This window comes from Hydractinia symbiolongicarpus, chromosome 5, assembly GCF_029227915.1.
Source record: "Hydractinia symbiolongicarpus strain clone_291-10 chromosome 5, HSymV2.1, whole genome shotgun sequence".
NCBI classification, from domain to species: domain Eukaryota; kingdom Metazoa; phylum Cnidaria; class Hydrozoa; order Anthoathecata; family Hydractiniidae; genus Hydractinia; species Hydractinia symbiolongicarpus.
The window spans coordinates 23,824,638-23,843,312 of NC_079879.1; the positions used below are offsets into that span (position 1 = coordinate 23,824,638).

The 18,675-nt window shown below is 33.3% G+C and overlaps 1 protein-coding gene and 1 non-coding gene across 2 annotated transcripts; both read left to right on the plus strand.

The window, feature by feature from the left end:
* The first annotated feature begins 481 nt into the window (after positions 1–481).
* LOC130645526 (E3 ubiquitin-protein ligase parkin-like) lies at positions 482–12,985 on the plus strand. Its single transcript, XM_057451541.1, has 12 exons — positions 482–819; positions 4,478–4,689; positions 5,195–5,330; positions 5,618–5,733; positions 5,848–5,931; positions 6,019–6,143; positions 7,377–7,522; positions 8,671–8,732; positions 8,867–9,013; positions 9,427–9,519; positions 10,505–10,628; positions 11,697–12,985. Exons 2-12 carry the CDS (start codon positions 4,510–4,512, stop codon positions 11,804–11,806), a joined length of 1,323 nt encoding a protein of 440 aa, XP_057307524.1. The 5' UTR covers positions 482–819; positions 4,478–4,509; the 3' UTR covers positions 11,807–12,985.
* A 5,434-nt stretch (positions 12,986–18,419) lies between these two features.
* Positions 18,420–18,500, plus strand: Trnas-cga (transfer RNA serine (anticodon CGA)). Its single transcript has one exon. It is a non-coding gene; the product is annotated as a tRNA-Ser (tRNA).
* The last annotated feature ends 175 nt before the right edge of the window (positions 18,501–18,675 follow it).

Sequence of the window (18,675 nt, forward strand, 5' to 3'; positions counted from 1 at the left end):
TCCCTTTTTTTCTTTCTTATCCTGCACACAACAAAACAAATATGGAGAAAAACTATTATATATCAGCTGGCTAGCAACTTTTCTACTGTGCAGGCTCTTTCATTTGCAATGACTAGCCAGCTATAGCTAAAAGCTTGACTCAAGCTGGCTGACAGTAAATTCTGCCTCTCTCTGTATTGTGGGATGAATTAAAGTATTCTTTTCTATTGATTTTTTAATACTTTTTAATAAAAAATATATCCATCTACTAAGTAACTTAGGCAACCTAGTCCCCAAGGATTGTTGAGAACAAGGTTGGCAATACTCACTTGAGCATCATACCCTGCCTAAGTCGACAAGTTATAGATCAGTAATTTTTACAACCTGTTTGTTGAAACAAATTCTTTTAAATTTGAAATAAAAGAAATCATCTGCTGCTAATATATTATTTTTTGTTTTATTGCTTAGACGACTAGTATATCATGTTGAATTATTTTTTTTAAAAAAACATACCATTCTTACCGAGATGGATGTGGAAAGTATACGTTGGATTTTTTTAACTTTGTTGCGACAGTATATTAATTGTTTTTGGCTATGAAAGTCATTATTAATAGCAAGTGAAAGTCATTAATTTGTGAGCGCTACTGAAGTACTATATAATAGGGTCACGTGCCACTAAAAAGGACTGGAGCTAGTCTGAAATTTTTAGCAACCAGGAAGATCGAAGCGGCCATCAAGGCGGCAAGAAAAACAAATATTTAAAAAACGATATCTGGGGTTACATGAACTTTTAACAAAAAGTAAACATGTCATTGGGAATTTCTTATGAAAATCTTTCAGGTAAGTCCAACTTGTAAAAGTACCTCAGGATCCCTTTAAGCTCTTTACAAGAGACCCAAGAGGTAACAAATTTCTGATAATTTTTTGTGTATCGAAGTGTCACTCCTGATACTAACGTCCTCCAAAATCGTTACAAATGTACAAATTTTATTAGAAAATCGGAAACATTGTCGGTTTATAGTAAATTCTTGAGCTATCTGGATGTTCCTTTAAAGTTGAACATTCACTTTAAAGCGTTTCTATCATTCCTGCCGTGACGGAAGTTTCATTGGCCTATTACTGAAAAATTACATTTTCATAGGTGATGTTTTTACTGTCCCTTAGTACCTCTTGGCAAACACTTAAGATCATATAATCAGCATCTACTGAATACTTCAAGCTTTCCTAAAATTTACAATAAGGTGTATTGATTTCCTTCCGTGACAGAAACAGTACTTTTCAATTTGGCCCCGCTGGGGAAAATGTTATACATCTCCCCTCAACTGGTTCTATCAAAGTATGCCCCAGGTGTGATATCTTAGGGCAACATGATGTGATAATTTGAAAAAGATTGTTTATCTTCGAAACAGAAGGTACCTTGAAAAAGATTCTTCTATGCGTCAGAACCGCGTATACTTTCTTGGTGGAGTCGAATTTGCATCTAATTCCTGAAAAACCATCAGTGCAAGAATAATTTGCAATCCACAAAACTTACGACACGCCAAATGCTGATCAAGAAAATATTTTCGCGAGAGTGATGGAATAAAAGGCACATCAGTTTATGCAGATGGACAAGCATGGAGGGTAATTTGAAAATCATATTTTGGGCATTTTTATTTTTAAAATGTTAAAGTGGGAGTTTACTACTAAATATTCTAAGTTTGTTATTTTTTTAAAATAAACAATAAAACTTTTTCAGATACGAAAACTTCATGCCATCTGGCATGAAGTTTTCACATGATAAATGTACATGATAAAGGATGTGTGCCAACATGTTGTTGAACTATTAAGTGTAAAAAACCTTAGGAGAACTGAATCATCTGAGAAGATTCATAGGACGATAGATATGAGCAGGCAGGTAAAAATAATTATATACAATAAATGTGACATTGTAATGTTTATTGGCTTTTAAGTCAATGAGACTGGCTGCAAAGGAAGCGTAAAAAAAATATGCATGTTTTAAGAAATACACAAGCTTGGCTCAAGGTATATACAAACTTTAACGTCTAAAAAGAGTTTAGTGACTGTTCAAACCAATGATTTTATTCATATATATATATGTGTGTATAGCCATAGCTCCTGAATTAAAGTGAAAATTGGCAGCCAAGACTAACTAAGCACTTCACTTGTTTCATAGTGGAAAACGTAGCACGCAAAAAAAATGTTTCACAAGAAGTCCTCAATTGCCAATATCCAGAATTGACAATAATGGAAACATACTAGGTACCTATAATTATACGTATTTGATAAGTATTTTTAGACTCTGTTTTACTGGGCATGTAGGGTATATACGTTTTGTTCAGATTTATTGTTGGATTATGTATTGTGTGTTCTCAAAAAAATTTGGAAAAGAAGACGCCAATTTTAAAGACTTCGAAAAAAAGGTAAATTGGTGGAGCAAGAAATTGTTTATAACAAATCGCTTTTTAAGTTACTTGATGGGCAAATGCAAAGTTTGATTAGCATTACAATGATGAATCTATTTCCAATATTGCTATTCGCTTGACTCTAGTACAATTAAACATGTGTTTTAGCAATATAACGTATGTGATCAGTAAAAGCGGTGACAGACTGTCCAACTTTGTATATTGCATCAAGGAGGAATACTATGGTGAATTAACAAGTATATTTAAGCATACACAATATGAAACACAACATATTTTTTGTCGTCAATAGTTGCCAAATTACACTGTTGATGACAAGACATCCCTGCACAATTTTCAGATTCTAGATGGATACCTCAAGAAAAAAATTGTCATCCCTTCAGCTTATGGGAGCAAACCTCTGGTAACAGCATTTCATAATAACCAACTTTATATATCATTCCCTGAATATTACCCAAAAGTTTATTTGGGAATCAACCCATATTTTGTAATTCTAGCGATCTTTTGTTATTGTTTTTGCATATAAATTACTAAACGCAAAAAAAGATGCTGAATTTACAACGTACACTCCCCATTTTCTTTCTTTTTTTTCCATTATATACTACTTTTGAAAAATAATTGTCTTAAATGTCCACTCTGTTAGTCGTTCTTCAAAAAGAGGGTTTTAAATTTCTATCACGTTGCCATTTTTGTTAGAAAAAATTGTTATTTTTGGTTTTTCTAATCAATTTTACTACTATTATTTTTTATATTTACATAATAATAAGTAAAGAACACGAGTACAAAAAATAGAAGGTTAAAGTTTGATTTTCTAATATCCAATTTTTTCCTTTGTTGCCACTAAAATATAATAATGTTATTTGGTTTACATAACCTAATATTCCTGACGTCATGAATTCAAATTTTTACGAAATGAACAACAGCAATAATAACAGCTTTGACATTAATGCTGCTGACGTTAATTCTTGCACAACTATTTTTTACATCATTCAACATTATGTGGGTTTGACAATGCACCTGTACATAAAGTTATGGTTGAATGTCAAACATTGTCAAATTTCAGTACAGCAGTTGAAAAAAGTGTCCAAACAAGTGGCTTGGCTAAAATTTCCTTGTACAAGAGCTTTTTGGAGGGTACCGTAGTAGCCGTGGCTTTTGAGGATAAGATTTATGTTGGGATTATAGTATCCAGTCAGGATCAAGATATTCCTACCTTATATTACTTCTTTTACAGTCACTACAGTATGGGCAGATATTTAGTCACGCTGAAGAACAAAGGCATAAGTCCTTGTCCAAGGCATATTATCTTTGCCTCAGGATTTGGAGTAACACCTAACTGCTGATTCTGATATGTGGCCTCATGGTATTTTATTAAACAAGTATGCGAGAAGTACATCTCTGACCCTGAAGTATATGACAACAACGAGTAGCTACGCAAAATTGGTGATGGACCGTAGCGAGAGCACAGATTTTTTTTAGGTTAATGGCACAATATCAGTGCGACTGCCTGAAAACAACCTTGTCATTTTGTGTGTAGTCATGGAAACGTTTAAAATTGTGCTCCTATAAAAGATTTGCTGCTTATAGAAATCTAAAAAAAATTAGTGAAATCAAAACAAATGGAACAGGATCCAAAATTTTTAAACTGAAAATTCTAAATAAAAACAAAAAACGTTTGATTAGTAAAACGAATTAAAACAACCGATACCAAATCGAGTATTATACAAACCAAACAGAATAAAAACTAAACAAATTCAATGTGTTAATTTTTTTTCGAAGTAAACGAAACAAATTCAAAATAAAAAAGTGGGTTTCGTTTTTTTCGAAAAATTTCAATTTTTTTGATTTTCTAACAGAAATATTGACGTTGTTGTGAACACATTGAACAAACTAATGATGTTTTCGATTTTCTAATTAAAATCTTACATTTATAACGATTTTGAAAGATGTAGTGTGATTTCAACAAAATTCAAATGAAGACTCTTTTTTATTGTTCTTATGACTCAGTAAATTTTTTTACAAGACTTATTGAATAGTATATTGATAATTAAAGTTGCAGGCTTGATTTAATTTAGTTTCTTGAATAAATTTAAGTCAACTTTTTGGCATGGAAGAAACTGTTCCTTTGCTTATCAAAATAGATGGGAAAACAGTCCGTATAAGAGCTAATATTAATTGGTCAGTGCATCAACTGAAGCAACATCTGTATCTTCACTCAAATCAATCTGTAGAAGACTTGAAAGTGGTGTTTGCTGGAACAGAACTATCAAACACTGTATTATTAAAAGTAAGTTTTTACTTTTGTACAGAATTGCTGAAAAAAGCTAATTTCATATGCTCAGTTTTTGTCAAAGTTACTCTGAAATTTAGCCTTATTCCAAATATTGTGGAAAAAATGTAATTTTAATTTTTTAATTAGAAGTTTATTTTAATTCACTCTACATGTTTTTTTAATTATACACTTCTATTTAATCAAATGTTAACAATTAGAACACTTTTTAAAGGGTTCTAAACAGTATTCTTGGTAGATTACAGATCAGGGGAAAATTAAGGAAAGGAATCCACATAAAATCAGGGAATGACAAAGGAAAATCTGTGATAAAAATTTGTGTGTAACTAATGGGGGATTAGGTGAATTAGATTGAGGCTTGGAGAAAATAATTTGATTGGTTGCAAGTGGCGGAACACCAAAAATATGAATAATCATTGTGATAAATATCAAATCAGGTATAAATCTAACCTCTAGACACCCTGATTGTTGGTGTCAACGTCTGGTAAAATTTTACCTTTAGAATTGCCACCTTACACATGGTACAGTAGTTCATGCAATAGTCGTTGAATCTTCTATTGATCGTGAGAAAAGAAGCAATGTGACCTCAACAAATTTTGTTGCTCCTACACAAAATGGAATAAAACAGGCACAAGAAAGTAAGATACCATCTTCGTTATTTTACTAATAAATTCAATTGTGTGTGTTTATATGAGAACAAATTAAAAAGAAGCTAAAATTACTCAAAAATTCAAAACCTTATTAATATTTTATTGTTAATGTCACAAAACCTTAAAAAATTGAAGAAGTTTTGGTCCTATACGAAATGTATAGGATCAAATAATATTTTCCTTACCTTTATACTTTCTTTCATTATTTATACCAAGTAAAATTTGAGCAGATACCGACTGTAGTTAAATATATAATGCGAAACGTTTTTCCATAGACACAAGAAGACCAAGGTTTTACGTGTTTTGCAAGTCAACATGTAATGGTGTAAAACCAGGAAAGTTACGAGTACGTTGTCAGATTTGCAAGGATGAAGCCTTTGAGATTAGTAAGGTAATAGTATACTTTTAGTTTATAGAAAATATAATTGTATGCAGCATAATGTAAAGAAGTTAGAACTTCTGTAGAAGTAACATGAGCACTGTAAATGCAATACCAAATTTTTAGGGTCCAAATTCTTGGGACGATGTTTTGATGGCGGAAAGGATAAATGGTTGGTGTAATAAAGCTAACTGTGCAGGTGGAAAAGCTGTGTGTATATTGTTTATTTTGTTAATGTCAAATTTAACCTAAGATTTGTTTAAGATATATATGAATGTAAAAAAGCAAATGTTTTAGGAATTCTTTTTCAAATGCTCTGAGCATATCAATGCGTCAGACAGCAATGAATTTGTTGCTTTACCATTGCGTCTCCTGAGAACAAATATGCAAGATGTGCCATGCTTGGCATGCATGGATGTCAGGTAGGGGTATTCAAAATATCTTGAGTTGAATAACTTGTTATGGCAGTAGAGGAAGCAGAATTATCGAAAAGACAGGTGTTACTGCACTAATCACCATTTCAATCTTCAACTATTATATGAGAAGGCTTTTATTTCTAAGTAAAATAAATGCAAAATATCAATTTTTATATACAAAATAGAAAAGGAATGCAGAGTTTAAAACTGTTGAATACACCAAATTTGAAAATGACAATAAAGTAAAAATGTTGAGCTGGATCTTTGCAAATCCAATTATTTAGATCTTATTACAAACCTACTAAATTTCCCTGTAGCTCAGTAAAAAGGTCCTGGAATGTCCTGCAATTTAGATTTTAGTTTTCATTGTCACCATGAAATATAGTCCTATAATTTTACGTAACTTACAAAGCAGTATTTTATTTGTTGTTGCGGTATCACAAACTTTTTTTCTGCAATAATTCATTCCAAGGGCTTTTATTGTTTTATATTCAGATTTTTTATCATAATAACAGAACGCATGCCATGTGATCCAGTTTTCTTAATGTAAATGTTTTTTTGTGGTCCAGATTGGTCCTGAATTAAAAAAAGTTTTGTTTTTAACAACAATTGACATAGTTAACTATAAAGAAGGATGCAGAATTTGTGATAATAAAAATGGACTATTTATTTATTTATCACTGAGCAAGAAAGCACACATATAATTGTGATGGTAAAATTTGTCTTTAAACAGCTAAATTGCCACCAAACATAAGGGCATCCCAAACATCACGGTAAAAATTTCAGTTTTTATGCTTACCATTTACAGTTTAAATTAGTTTTGAATTTCTCTACTTTTAACAAGATTTGGTACATTAACAACAATAACAGCTGCCTGTTAAAGACTTTTTCTCTAAAAACTTTCAAGAAACCTTTTTAATTTCTGTTGACAATATTTTTGCTTTCAGTTCTTACTTGTTTATCATCAAAGATATAGATTGTGTCAGGAACACAATCACTAAATTCACTACATTTTATTTTTGATATTAAAATCAGTTTTTGAATTATATGGATGTTTTAAAGGAGCCCTTTTAATATTTAAATCTAACTTTAAATCTTGGGACTGCTACCTGACTCCACGTTATGTGGAGCTATTATCATAATCATTTTTGACAGTTCAAAAGGCTAAAGTTGGATTCCTTATATTATTCTAGTATAATAAAGTGTAAACTTCACATAAATGTCTCTCTTCGTTTATAGTGATATTGTCCTGGTATTTCCTTGTGATGACTCGCACGTAATGTGCTTAGATTGTTTTTCTGTGTATTGTCGCACCAAACTTGACAACAGACAATTTGTGTTAGCTAGAGATATCGGCTATACATTGTCATGTCCTGGTGGTGGTGGTAGGTGTAATGTTTATATTATACTCTTTGTATAAATTTTTTTATTGATTATAAATTCCATTTGTGACTAATAAAAAGTTTTAAAGAAACAGAAAAAGAGAATATTTAATCATATTGAATCACTATAAGATCCAGAAAGTGTTTTGTATTCAATTGTTGTGAATTTATTCAAAGAAGAGAGGACTAACAAAACAATATAAATAAACTATAAATATAAATTTGACAGCATTTTTTAGAGTCATTTTAGTTTACATATTAGCTGTTTCAGAAGACAAATAAAAAATTACTATTTCTAGCCATGTTTTAGAAGGTTTTAAAATTTAAACTAAGGCATAGATATATATGGTAAAAGTTGTGCGTTGCAAACAGCCAACAGCAATTTCATTAACAGACAAAAATGATCTGGAACACTATCGTTGCTAAACTAATATAAAAAGCCGAAAATAAAAGTATGAGTGCCTAAAGTATTGAAGACTTTATAACATTTTGCTCTTTTTCCCCCCTCTGACGGTATAAGTGCATAAATCGAAAACTTTGTAATATTTTATTAGCCTACAAAGCCATCCTGACAGTTTGCTTTTTTCCCCTCTGACGGTAGCTAAGTTACAGTACCTGCCAGATATCGTATATCATTGCTTTCATTTGCTTTCCATTTAATGGTCAGTGGATCGCACTAAACGAGTTGACAACACTACACTAAAGGGTGGCAACTTGAATTTGCAACCGCATGATTACAAGTCGAATGCTTTGTAGCTACACACTAAGTGTACCGATAACAAAAAGCTCTATTTTCAACTTGTCAATTACTTCTCTTTTTTGATCAATCTTGTCACTAAGGGGACATTAGGGTGTCATGTTTAACTGTCTAAAATATTCCATACTTCTTTCTTCTAAAAATGTGGTAATTATTGTTATGCTATTTACTATAGCAAGCAGCGTTACATCACTTTTATATTTTGTTGTGAAAAATTGATCTCGGTTGTCAAGGCGTTTTTGTAGTAAGATGTCAACTTTGTTGTTTTTATGAACTAGGATCTTAAAACAAAGTTTGATCACTTTTAGTTTGTATACCTTTACGAAAATTAGTCCATGACAGTGTGATTATAATCCAATAGTTATTTTTTATATGGAATTATACTTCACTTTAGAAACTTGTGATGACAGGTTTATCAAAGAAACGCATCATTTTGCTATTGCGGGAAAGGACCAGGTAATGTTGTATTGAATGTTGAGCTATGACCAAAAGGTTTAAAAAATAGCTATGGAAAATAATTATGACAAAAATTTGGGAGCCTGGTTGTATTTAATGATTTCTCGGTAAAAGTCTACTTTTTATTTATTTAGTACGAGCGCTATAAAAACTTTGCTACGGAAGAGTTTGTGTTACAGAATGGTGGTATCTTATGTCCAGGTCAAGGATGCGGGAATGGTCTTTTAATTGAAAATAATGCTAGACGAGTGACGTGTCACAGGGCTAGCGGAGGTTGTGGGGTAGGTCGAATTATTCTTTCTTATTGTAGCTGGAAAAGTAGAAAAATTTTCTATGTAAGGACATGCGTTTGTACTTTTTCTCTTTTTTATTATCAGCACTCACAAGCAAAACCAAACTTAAGTCCTTTAAATTTTAACCAATCACCCTTTAAACAGCTTTAGTCTTTTGGAATTTGGAAAGTCTCACAACAGTTTCATTAAATTTGAAATATTTCAAATACTTTTTGTCTCTGTGCACAAAACATTTTTTTTTATAAATGTGAAATCGTTTTGAAAAACTGCTTTATTTCTTGGTCAATTCTAACGTCCATAAAGGAAAAACTAAAACATTCTCATTCGCGAATTTATCCGAAATTCGCGAAAGTATTTGACCGCTCTGTTGATAAATCTTTTTTTGGAATTTGTTGTTATAGCTGGTATTCTGTCGGGACTGTCGTCAAACATTTCACGATGGGCAGTGTGAGCAGACGGGTAATTTACACGCCACTAATTCAGATGCGTCAAATGTAAGTTTGAATACATTGTTCAGTGTACACGTTGAGAAAGCTTCCATCGATAATTTCTCTGCACCCTAGCTATTTACTTTGGTATACCGTGTTCATACCTGGACACAGTGGCCACTCCCAAAGATCAAAAAGTTCCTAATAAGCGTTCACAAGTGTTTGAGGTGCAAGTGTCGGCTGTAATGCACCATATGGGAGAATTAACAACTGTCTTTTCGTGTTTCTTGTATAGCACGATCAGCTATATGCATGATTGACCAGCGTTGATACCCGTAGCGAAGTATTTCACACTTTAACTTAGGAGAACCTTTTTCACATTAAAAATGCTCGCGATGCCCGTAATTTTTGCGAATCTGTTCCGAAATTAATGGCGATGGTTACTGCAGTTGATTTTCTCGAATTCGAACCTCCATAGTTTGATTATCTGTATCGTTGGAACAAATTTGAAGTCTCTGTGAAATTTCTGTTATGTTGTTCTTTTTATAATTCCAATCATTGTTATTGTCAATTTATTCTAACAACATCTCAATTACCTTTGCAAAAATACTCTGTGATTCTGTGAACCGTGTGAGCTACTCATTATTCGAATTTTAAAAGTTTTGATCATTTAGCATGTTTTATTATACGTCCCTAATAAGGCTTACCTAAGGTTCACTTAAGAGAGATGGGACCAGGGTGGTGTAAGTGAAGTACTCATTGTTTCTTTCGTTTCCATACCATAGTTACACCGAAATGCGTTTTAAAAACTCAACGGTCTATAATTCTTATCACTCTTTAATTGAATTTTAATTTTTCCTTATAAAATTTGAATTAAAGCGAATCAATTGTATTCTGCAAGTAAAAGAGAAGAGGTTGTTAATATATGGCTTCAATTTTTAGCTAAAAGGATAGGTTGTAAGTCTAAATTTTTGCTCGACGTTCCCTCAATTCTTGCAAAAAGACAAATGATCGTATTTAATCCTTTACATACCGTAATTATTTTATTTAGGGATATGAAGTTAATTCACGCCATGCGTTGCGTGCGCGATGGCGAGATGACATGGACAGTCGTGAAACGATTGGAAGAACTACGAAAAGATGTCCTGGGTGCGGAACACCCACAGAAAAAAATGGTAGGTAACCTTTGTAAAGACGTTTTTTGTAAAGCAAAATGTGTAAGTCTTTAAGAGCCAAAATTCTCTAGGCAATATACAATTAACTCCCGATTACTCGAACTTCCAAGGAACCAAGAAGAATAGTTTTAATGAATCTTCGAGTTTCGAGCTCTAAAATGAGATTATAGTTCAAATCAAAGCAACAGTCTTGGCGATAAAAAAGGCAGGCAAGTCCCTTGTATGTTGAATTTTCCTTGACAGACATTTCTAATTATCTATATTACATCAGGAGTTATTAAAACTTAAAATCTGACATTTATCAAGTCTTAGATTTCCTTTCTCGACTAAAAAGAATTAGTCTCAGGGGGAAGGGGAGGGGGATGGGGTGTTGGTTCGAGATAATAAAAGTTCAAGTTATCTGTTGTTCGAGTTATTGGGAGCTAACTGTAGCAACATTTTCAAATAACCTCAGGTTATATGTTTTATTTTTTGGCAACTTGATGGTTTGTGCATAATTCAAGAAAATCTTTTTTTTTACGTGTGAAGTTTGCAGATCTGATTTTTTGAAGCGAGTTATTCTAACAATCCGAGTAACTACGTAAGTCATGAATAAGGAAGTTGATTAAAGTTCTCGTGAATTATAATTACGTTATATTTTCAATCAGATGAGCATATTCTTGATATTTTCAACTTTTTGTCTACTTACATCTTCAATATTCTGATAGAGTATATTCTTATAAAAAACGTGTTTTTTGTCTTGTCTTGGACTGCACTTTTGTTTTGTTTTTTTATTTAGCAACCTAAAATTTTAAAATCTCTTGTTTAAAGCTAGTACCATATTACCTTGTAAATTTTGTTTCGCGCGCTAAAAAATTAAGACACAATGGAAAATAATATCTGCACTCGAGCAAAAAACTCTTGAACATTTTGCTTTGCAGCGGGAAATGTACCCCATTGGACATGTACATGTTTTCAATATATAACTCGCACGAATTTAATCATTTTGTTATGAACATCTAAACTGGCATTTGTAAATAAAGTTTTCCTTCTCTATTAAACAGTTCATTCGCTTTTTCTATATTTTAGGAGGTTGTAATCATATGACTTGCACTCGGTGCAATCACGAATGGTGTTGGCTATGCGTAATAGAGTGGAATCGATCGTGCCAAAGTGATCACTGGTTTAGAGCTGATTGAAACTCGCTTAGAAGCCAGACTTTGTTTTCTTATTTACTTCTTTTTTTCTCCACTTGATTTACAACTTGGAATCTCCCATTGTTGAGTGGCAAGCGATATCATGCCAGTGACGTCATACACATATCATTACAGTGACGTCATACACAAGGTGACTTCAAACACAAGTTTGAAGTAATGTTTTGCACTTTCGTTAGTTTCATTACCTTAAAGTACGCTTAAAAATTTTAATTTATAGAGACGAATGTGTTTTGAAGCTGTGCAAATTATACTAGTAATTGTGTAATGAAAAAATGCGTCTATCAATATGGCTATATACGTCATCTAAGTTAGCCAGTAAACTAAATAATTATAAGTTGAAGCAAGTTAGCTTAGCTGTGATAACTTGGTCCAGGAACAAGAGCTCGTATAAGTAAACATGGGAAATTCTCTTTGCACCTTACAAGCTTGGTTTTATATACGAAATCGTTTCATAAAAAACGTTGTACTAGAATGTCTAAATGGAAAATATTATTTTTTTTATAAGAAACCTTAGAATAGTGCTTTGTAATGATTGACTAGAACTTTTTTAAAACTTTTTAGGGAATATTTTGTATGTTAAATTACTGCAAAAGGCGATGCATTTTTTTTGACCTTTCATTTAGACAATCGTCGCTGATTCTTTTATAAGGCCCAGATTTAGTTTCAAAAAACAATAAGAAACCTTGAATCTGAAGCGGAGGTAAAAAAGAAAAACTTTTGAAATTAGATCACCACCAAGGTTTCTTCTAAAAAAATCGTTGTACTTTCGATAGCGCCTTTTTCGTGACATAGAGTTCCTTCTTTTTTTGCGGTGGCACAAATTATTTAATAAAACTTTTCTTGATTACGTTGCAAATATTAGCCTCGTTCTTGCGTCATTAAGATTAATTCATTAGTTTGGCAAATATTATTAAAAAATCATTAAGGAGCTGCGTGGGTTTTCATTCAGTATATATTTTATTTTGTAGAGAATATAGAGCAAATAATTTATAGAGTAAGTGATAGAGCTAATAAATTATAGAGTAGACGAAGTAACATAAAATTTTTGTATAGAGTTTGTAAAACGTTGTCTTCGTGTAGTTATCTTTCTTACGTTTCATTATATATTGTACGAAATGTTTTTTTTTGTCATTTTTTGCATATTAATCACGTGTTTTTGTAGTTTTGATGTGTTTTTTTTCTGATTTACGTGTTCAAAACAGCTACAATCTTACTTAAAACTAGTGTATATCTGCTTGATTCGGGCACGGGAATCGGACTTCTCCCCTTTACTGACAACAACGTCAAGTTCTGTAGTAGTAAAACCAACAATTTAACATTGCTAAGTCCGGGTGAGAGGTTTTATACTACCTGTTGCATGGCTACTTTGAGAATAATGAAATTTCAATCAAGGTTGTAGTTCGTGTGTTAGTTTTTCCAGGGCTTACGTTTTTTGTTTAGAATAAAAGCCCTGGGAACAAGGATACTGTTTCACATGCATATTACTACTTAGCATTACAAGTCTTAAAGAGAGAATGTCGAGAATAAAACATTTCTCATTTCCTTTAAGAATCTTTATCAGATTGCATATCGGACCAATTGCCAAAAAATGAAAAAAAAAGAGGGACAAAAGGGTCTGGGAACGGGTTATAAACATTTTCTTATTGTTCTAGAGGAATGGTTAAAAACAATATGGCTAACGTTAACTGTGAGTGCATCAACTGCAACGTGGAAACAATCACGTCAATAGATGAGTACGAACTGAAGAATGACTGCTTGGACACTCTTGATACATGCCAGAAAGCCTACAACTTATTCAAGAAAGGTTATTTATGTGTAGGTGTGGATACAGCTTCGTATAGCCAAAATAGCCGTGGTGAGGAGTGCTGTACTCCTCCGCAAATCGTTCGCGCTGAAGAAATAAAAGATTTCTTAACACGTACGCTATCGCTGTGTCCCCGTAAAGCGAATGGCTCGATAACGCTGATAAAGTTTGCGAGACGCCGTTCTTGTGTCTCGATTGCCAAGAAAGAATACGAAACGCATGGATTGTGCGTATCCGATAACACTCGCATGGCTGTGTTAAAACTAAAACCAAAGAAAATGATCATAAGTGGGTACTATGTCGACTTTGTAACCTTTGACGTTAAACGATTTGACGTCACGGGGATCTATTTTACCGATTTTCAGCTCTGTTCGATTTATTTGCGAAAAGGTACACTGTGGATAGTTCAAAACTCTGAGGTTGGCGTCATAAATGTGGTGGTGGCATTCCTCGACGAAAGTCCAGTAAGATCGATCAATCGGTGCTTTGGAACGATGGATTATTGGAATCCGAAGGATGCAAACACGAACGTGACGGAAGTCGAACTTCAAAATGGCTTCATGCACGTTGCTTTAAACTCTACTAAAAGGAAATTTCTACGTAAATACGTTAAAACGTTAAAAAACCACTTTCTGATACCAATCTCTCGAATATATGTGGTTATAACCTTGTTAGATATAAAAGCTTGTTCGGTGTCGTTTGAGTTTTACGGAAAACATGGCAGCACTTCTAAGCTGGTTCGAACTATTAAAAAAACAATAAAGTACGAAAAAAGGTTTTTTCAAACTACCGTTTCCAGTCTGTCATTTCTTGCAGCGGTTAGAATGAACGCCAACGATCTACTCGTTCTAGACTATTTAAGTTGTGACATAAAATATGTTATAACTATACCGAAAGAGTACTTAGAGGACAGTTTATCGTTCCAATTTTCAGCCAATGGGCGGACATTATATGTTTTGGGTCGTAGACGGGATGAAATCGGTTATGTTTGGAGTAAATATGTTATACCTAATACCTTAGAAGATACATTAAAGAAAAAATGTCTCCGTACGTTGAGGAGGTTTTATTCGTTGGATCAACTTTATAAATTTGACATTCCGAAATCGCTTCAACGCGAACTGACGTTCCGATGATAAGCCTGACTTTTCTTACTTTTTAACCTAAAATATTTATTTATAATAGTATTATTTGAAACTAGTCTTTAGCCCGTGGAAAATCCACGGATTCGCCTGTCCTTTTTATACTGCATCGCGTGCTTCGCGCTATTGCGCAGCTAAGCTACCATTTTGCGTCACAGACAGACAGACGTATACGGGTATTATAATATAAAGTATTACCTAGGACCAATTTGGGTAAGTTTCCCAAACCTGGATCCCCAAATCCATTTTGGAATGGACGGGTTGATGACGTCATTAAAAAACCTTTAAACTCTAATATCTCTGCAACCGTTTGTCAAAAGTACATGATCCTATACATTTTCTTGATCAGCGTTTCAAGATCTATACGAGGAAGGCAACAGGTATACAAATTTCAAAAAAAAAATTTCTTGTATTTTCACGGGCCTTTGCTTAAATCAGCACAATTTTTAAATCCTTATATCTCCTTAGGCATTCCTCGAAAACATATTATCCCATGTATTATTTTGATCAGCGCTTTAAGCTCTACACAATAAAGGCAACGTGAAAACAAGCTTCTGAATATTTTTTTTGTGGATTGGTTGCTGATGTCATCAAAATTCAAATAACGCTTCTTTTTCATTTTTATCCTGCCTCAGTGGATTTTTCCACGGGCTTTATCGACTAGTAATATAGACTAGTCGTTAGCCCGTGGAAAAATCCACGGGGTCGCCCGTCATTTATATTTACCCGTCGCAACAACGTGGACAAAACGTGGACAGGAAATCATCAGCAATGAAGTAAGGGGAATCTAAAGAAGTCAGGGATAAAATTTCAGATTTTTGATAAACGCAGATTTATTAGATTTTTGTTTATTTATTATACGCTATTAGGAATCCAAAATGATGTATATGCACAATCAAAATTTAAATCTGATAAACGAATTAAATCTTGATATAATGTTTGAATATTACAAATCTTTTATTTAAAATAAATATTCTATGAAGTTTTCCAATAATATAAATATAAAAATATGACCTAAATAGTGATTTGGGTGTTTCATGTATCATAACTCTTAGTAGCTATATTGTTAGCTAGTATTTCCGGCATTGTTTCAAATTCGGATTCTGATAACAAATAAAATTTCAGAATAATAAAAATGTGAGCCTTTAAAGGGAAAAAAAGAGACTGGCGTGCCAAGTTAAATTTGGTTTATCTACGTTTTTATTCAGGTTTGGATGTTTCAAAAAATAGGCGTATTATGTTCAAAATAATAGCCATATTGTCACTTTGTGCTAATGGTCCACGAAATAGTGATGCCTGAGAAATGTACAATGGACGGTAATATGAGTATCGGAATATGTAGAAAGGACTAGAATATGTAGGAACGGCGAACTCAGATTTTCCACGGGCTATAGGGTAGCTTAAATTGTAATATTCGCTGTTTGCGAGCCAAAGATGTTAACAGCGAGCAGTGACCGGTGTGAATTTTTAGCGGGCGTACAACCCGAACGCTTTCATATCATATCTGTTATATCTCACAGTAAAATTAAACCAGAACCACCACGTGAATAGAGTTTTACTATTGAGGTATTCTGACAGTCCTTTTTGCCACAATCGTCAAATTCTGAAAACTCGTTTGTAGATAAATAATTTTAAATACAGAAACACGTCCCTATTGAAATGTTTTGTCTTGCCCATTTTGGTATTTTATTGTTCTATTCGATGTTGGTACAGATAATAGCCAAAAAAAATTGTCAATAGCACGTTTCCGAATAATTAAAACTAATGTATAACGGTCTTATTCGTTTCCGTTTGTTTTTACTGTATACATCTAAAGATTTAAATCTACAGCAACAAACCTCCGCTTTCATTACTTACCTTGTATCGTTTAGTATGTGTCTTTGCGTTATATATACCTTGGTGCTAAGCTTTTAGTCATCAGCGTGCCTTGGGATTACATAAATGATAAAACAAATGGGTGACGCTTCCTAAAGAAGTAAAATAGATTCTAAATATGAGTAAACCAGTAACACTTTTTTACACACTTTCTTGCCTGAGAATTGCTAACTATATTCACTTGTTTATAAGATGTAATATACAATGCCTAAGTATCATTATAATATTGCACACCACGGGGTAAATGATTAAATCAGCGTATTTGTTTTGGCAAACTTTTGTATCATTAAATCAAACTTTGATTGTTTTATAAAACTCCTCACCCGTTTTGCTCTTTCGAATGTTAGTTCTATGTTACTCATGAGCCTGTGTTTTGTACTGCGTGGCACGTGATAGTGTATAAATCAGTATCTTTGTATTTTAAAAGGAGTTTATGTTGCACAAAAATACGAGACGTTATTCGTTCTGTAAAGCTTCGTAACATTGAAAGACTGGTTTCGTTGGCACACACATTTTTGATTTTGCAAGCATTTCTGCAGTATATTCGTTCCCTGTTGGCAGAGTGATTGAATACCGTAGGGTACAATAACACATATCCACCACAGAAATTTGCTACACTCGCACAATTCGATGGTAAAGGGTTCAACGTTGAATGTTATCTATTGGAAATAAAATAGCACGGCAAGGTATAAATTACGCCGCCAGTTTTTTAGATTTTACATATTTTCAGGTCTATCAAGAGAAAATACGCAACCTTTAACATCATGCAATATTTGTTAGGACAAAATGATCCTGCCAAAAATATGGCGCGGTCACATCCCACATGATTAAAAAATAAATAAGTGACAAGATTTTTCGATTTTCAAGTTTTCAGGTATAGAAGGAGAAACTACGATACCTTTTGAGAACATATTCCTGCCAAGATTTTTTTCATACGACATGTTTAATAAACGGATACTTACATTTTTGTGCGAGAGAAAATTCTTACCGAAAATATGGCACAGTCACATACGGCATGTGTAACAAATGGATATTTACAAACTATTATACAATCTCTGTAACAAATTAATAATTAAAAACCTTTAGCTCTGGCCAGTTTGTAACGTTTGCGCGAAGATGTACTCAAAGAAATGTACGTGCTGCGATGGCCGAGTGGTTAAGGCGTTTGCCACGAAGTCAAATGGGATATCCCGCACAGGTTCGAATCCTGCTCGCAGCGCAGATGAAATGGAAAATGCAATGTGACACTTTTACCTAAAATCAATAGTATCCCACAAAACGCAAATACCAAGATGCAGGATTTGAAAAAGTCGCAAGTAATACACCAGTGCACACATATACACGGCATGCTCCACAAAATTCTACCTAACTTGAATGCCGATAATAGGCTTTGCATTGATATTTCTGGCCACTTGCTTCTTTAGCTGCAATTAACACATCGGCTGGAATAAATTATAGGAAAGAAGAGGAGAAAGCTATATTTAAACTTTATTCTTTGTTTTTGACATACGTGTTAACAATTACATGCTAATTACGCCACAAGCTTTGTTGATTTCACAGGGGTTTGACAGGAGAAACTACGCAACATTTAACATAATACAATTTTTGTTTGAGAGGAAGTTCTTACCGAAAATATGACACAGTCACATACGGCATGTGTAACAAATGGATGAATACAAACTAGTATGCGACTCCTTTAACAAATTAATAATTGGAAACCTTTAGCTAGGGCGTGTTTGTAACGCTTGCGCGAAGATGTACTCAAAGATATCTACGTGCTGCGATGGCCGAGTGGTTAAGGCGTTTGACTCGATATCAAATGGGATATCCCGCGCAGGTTCGAATCCTGTTTGCAGCGCAGTTGAAATGTAAATTGCAATGTGACACTTTTACCTAAAATCAATAGCATCTCTCAAAACGCTGGTGCTGAGAGGCAAAAGTTGAGAAAGTCGCAAGTAATAGACCAGTGCACACAGCATGCTCCACAGAATTCTATCTAACTTGAATACGGATAATTGGCTTTGCGTTCAAGT

Bases quoted from the DNA above. Each gene is read 5' to 3' on its own strand.
- LOC130645526 (XM_057451541.1), top strand. From the start codon at position 4,510: ATGGAAGAAACTGTTCCTTTGCTTATCAAAATAGATGGGAAAACAGTC. The intron at 6,144-7,376 runs GTAGGGGTATTC...CTTCGTTTATAG, and splicing joins TTGGCATGCATGGATGTCAG to TGATATTGTCCTGGTATTTC. The intron at 8,733-8,866 runs GTAATGTTGTAT...TTATTTATTTAG, and splicing joins CTATTGCGGGAAAGGACCAG to TACGAGCGCTATAAAAACTT.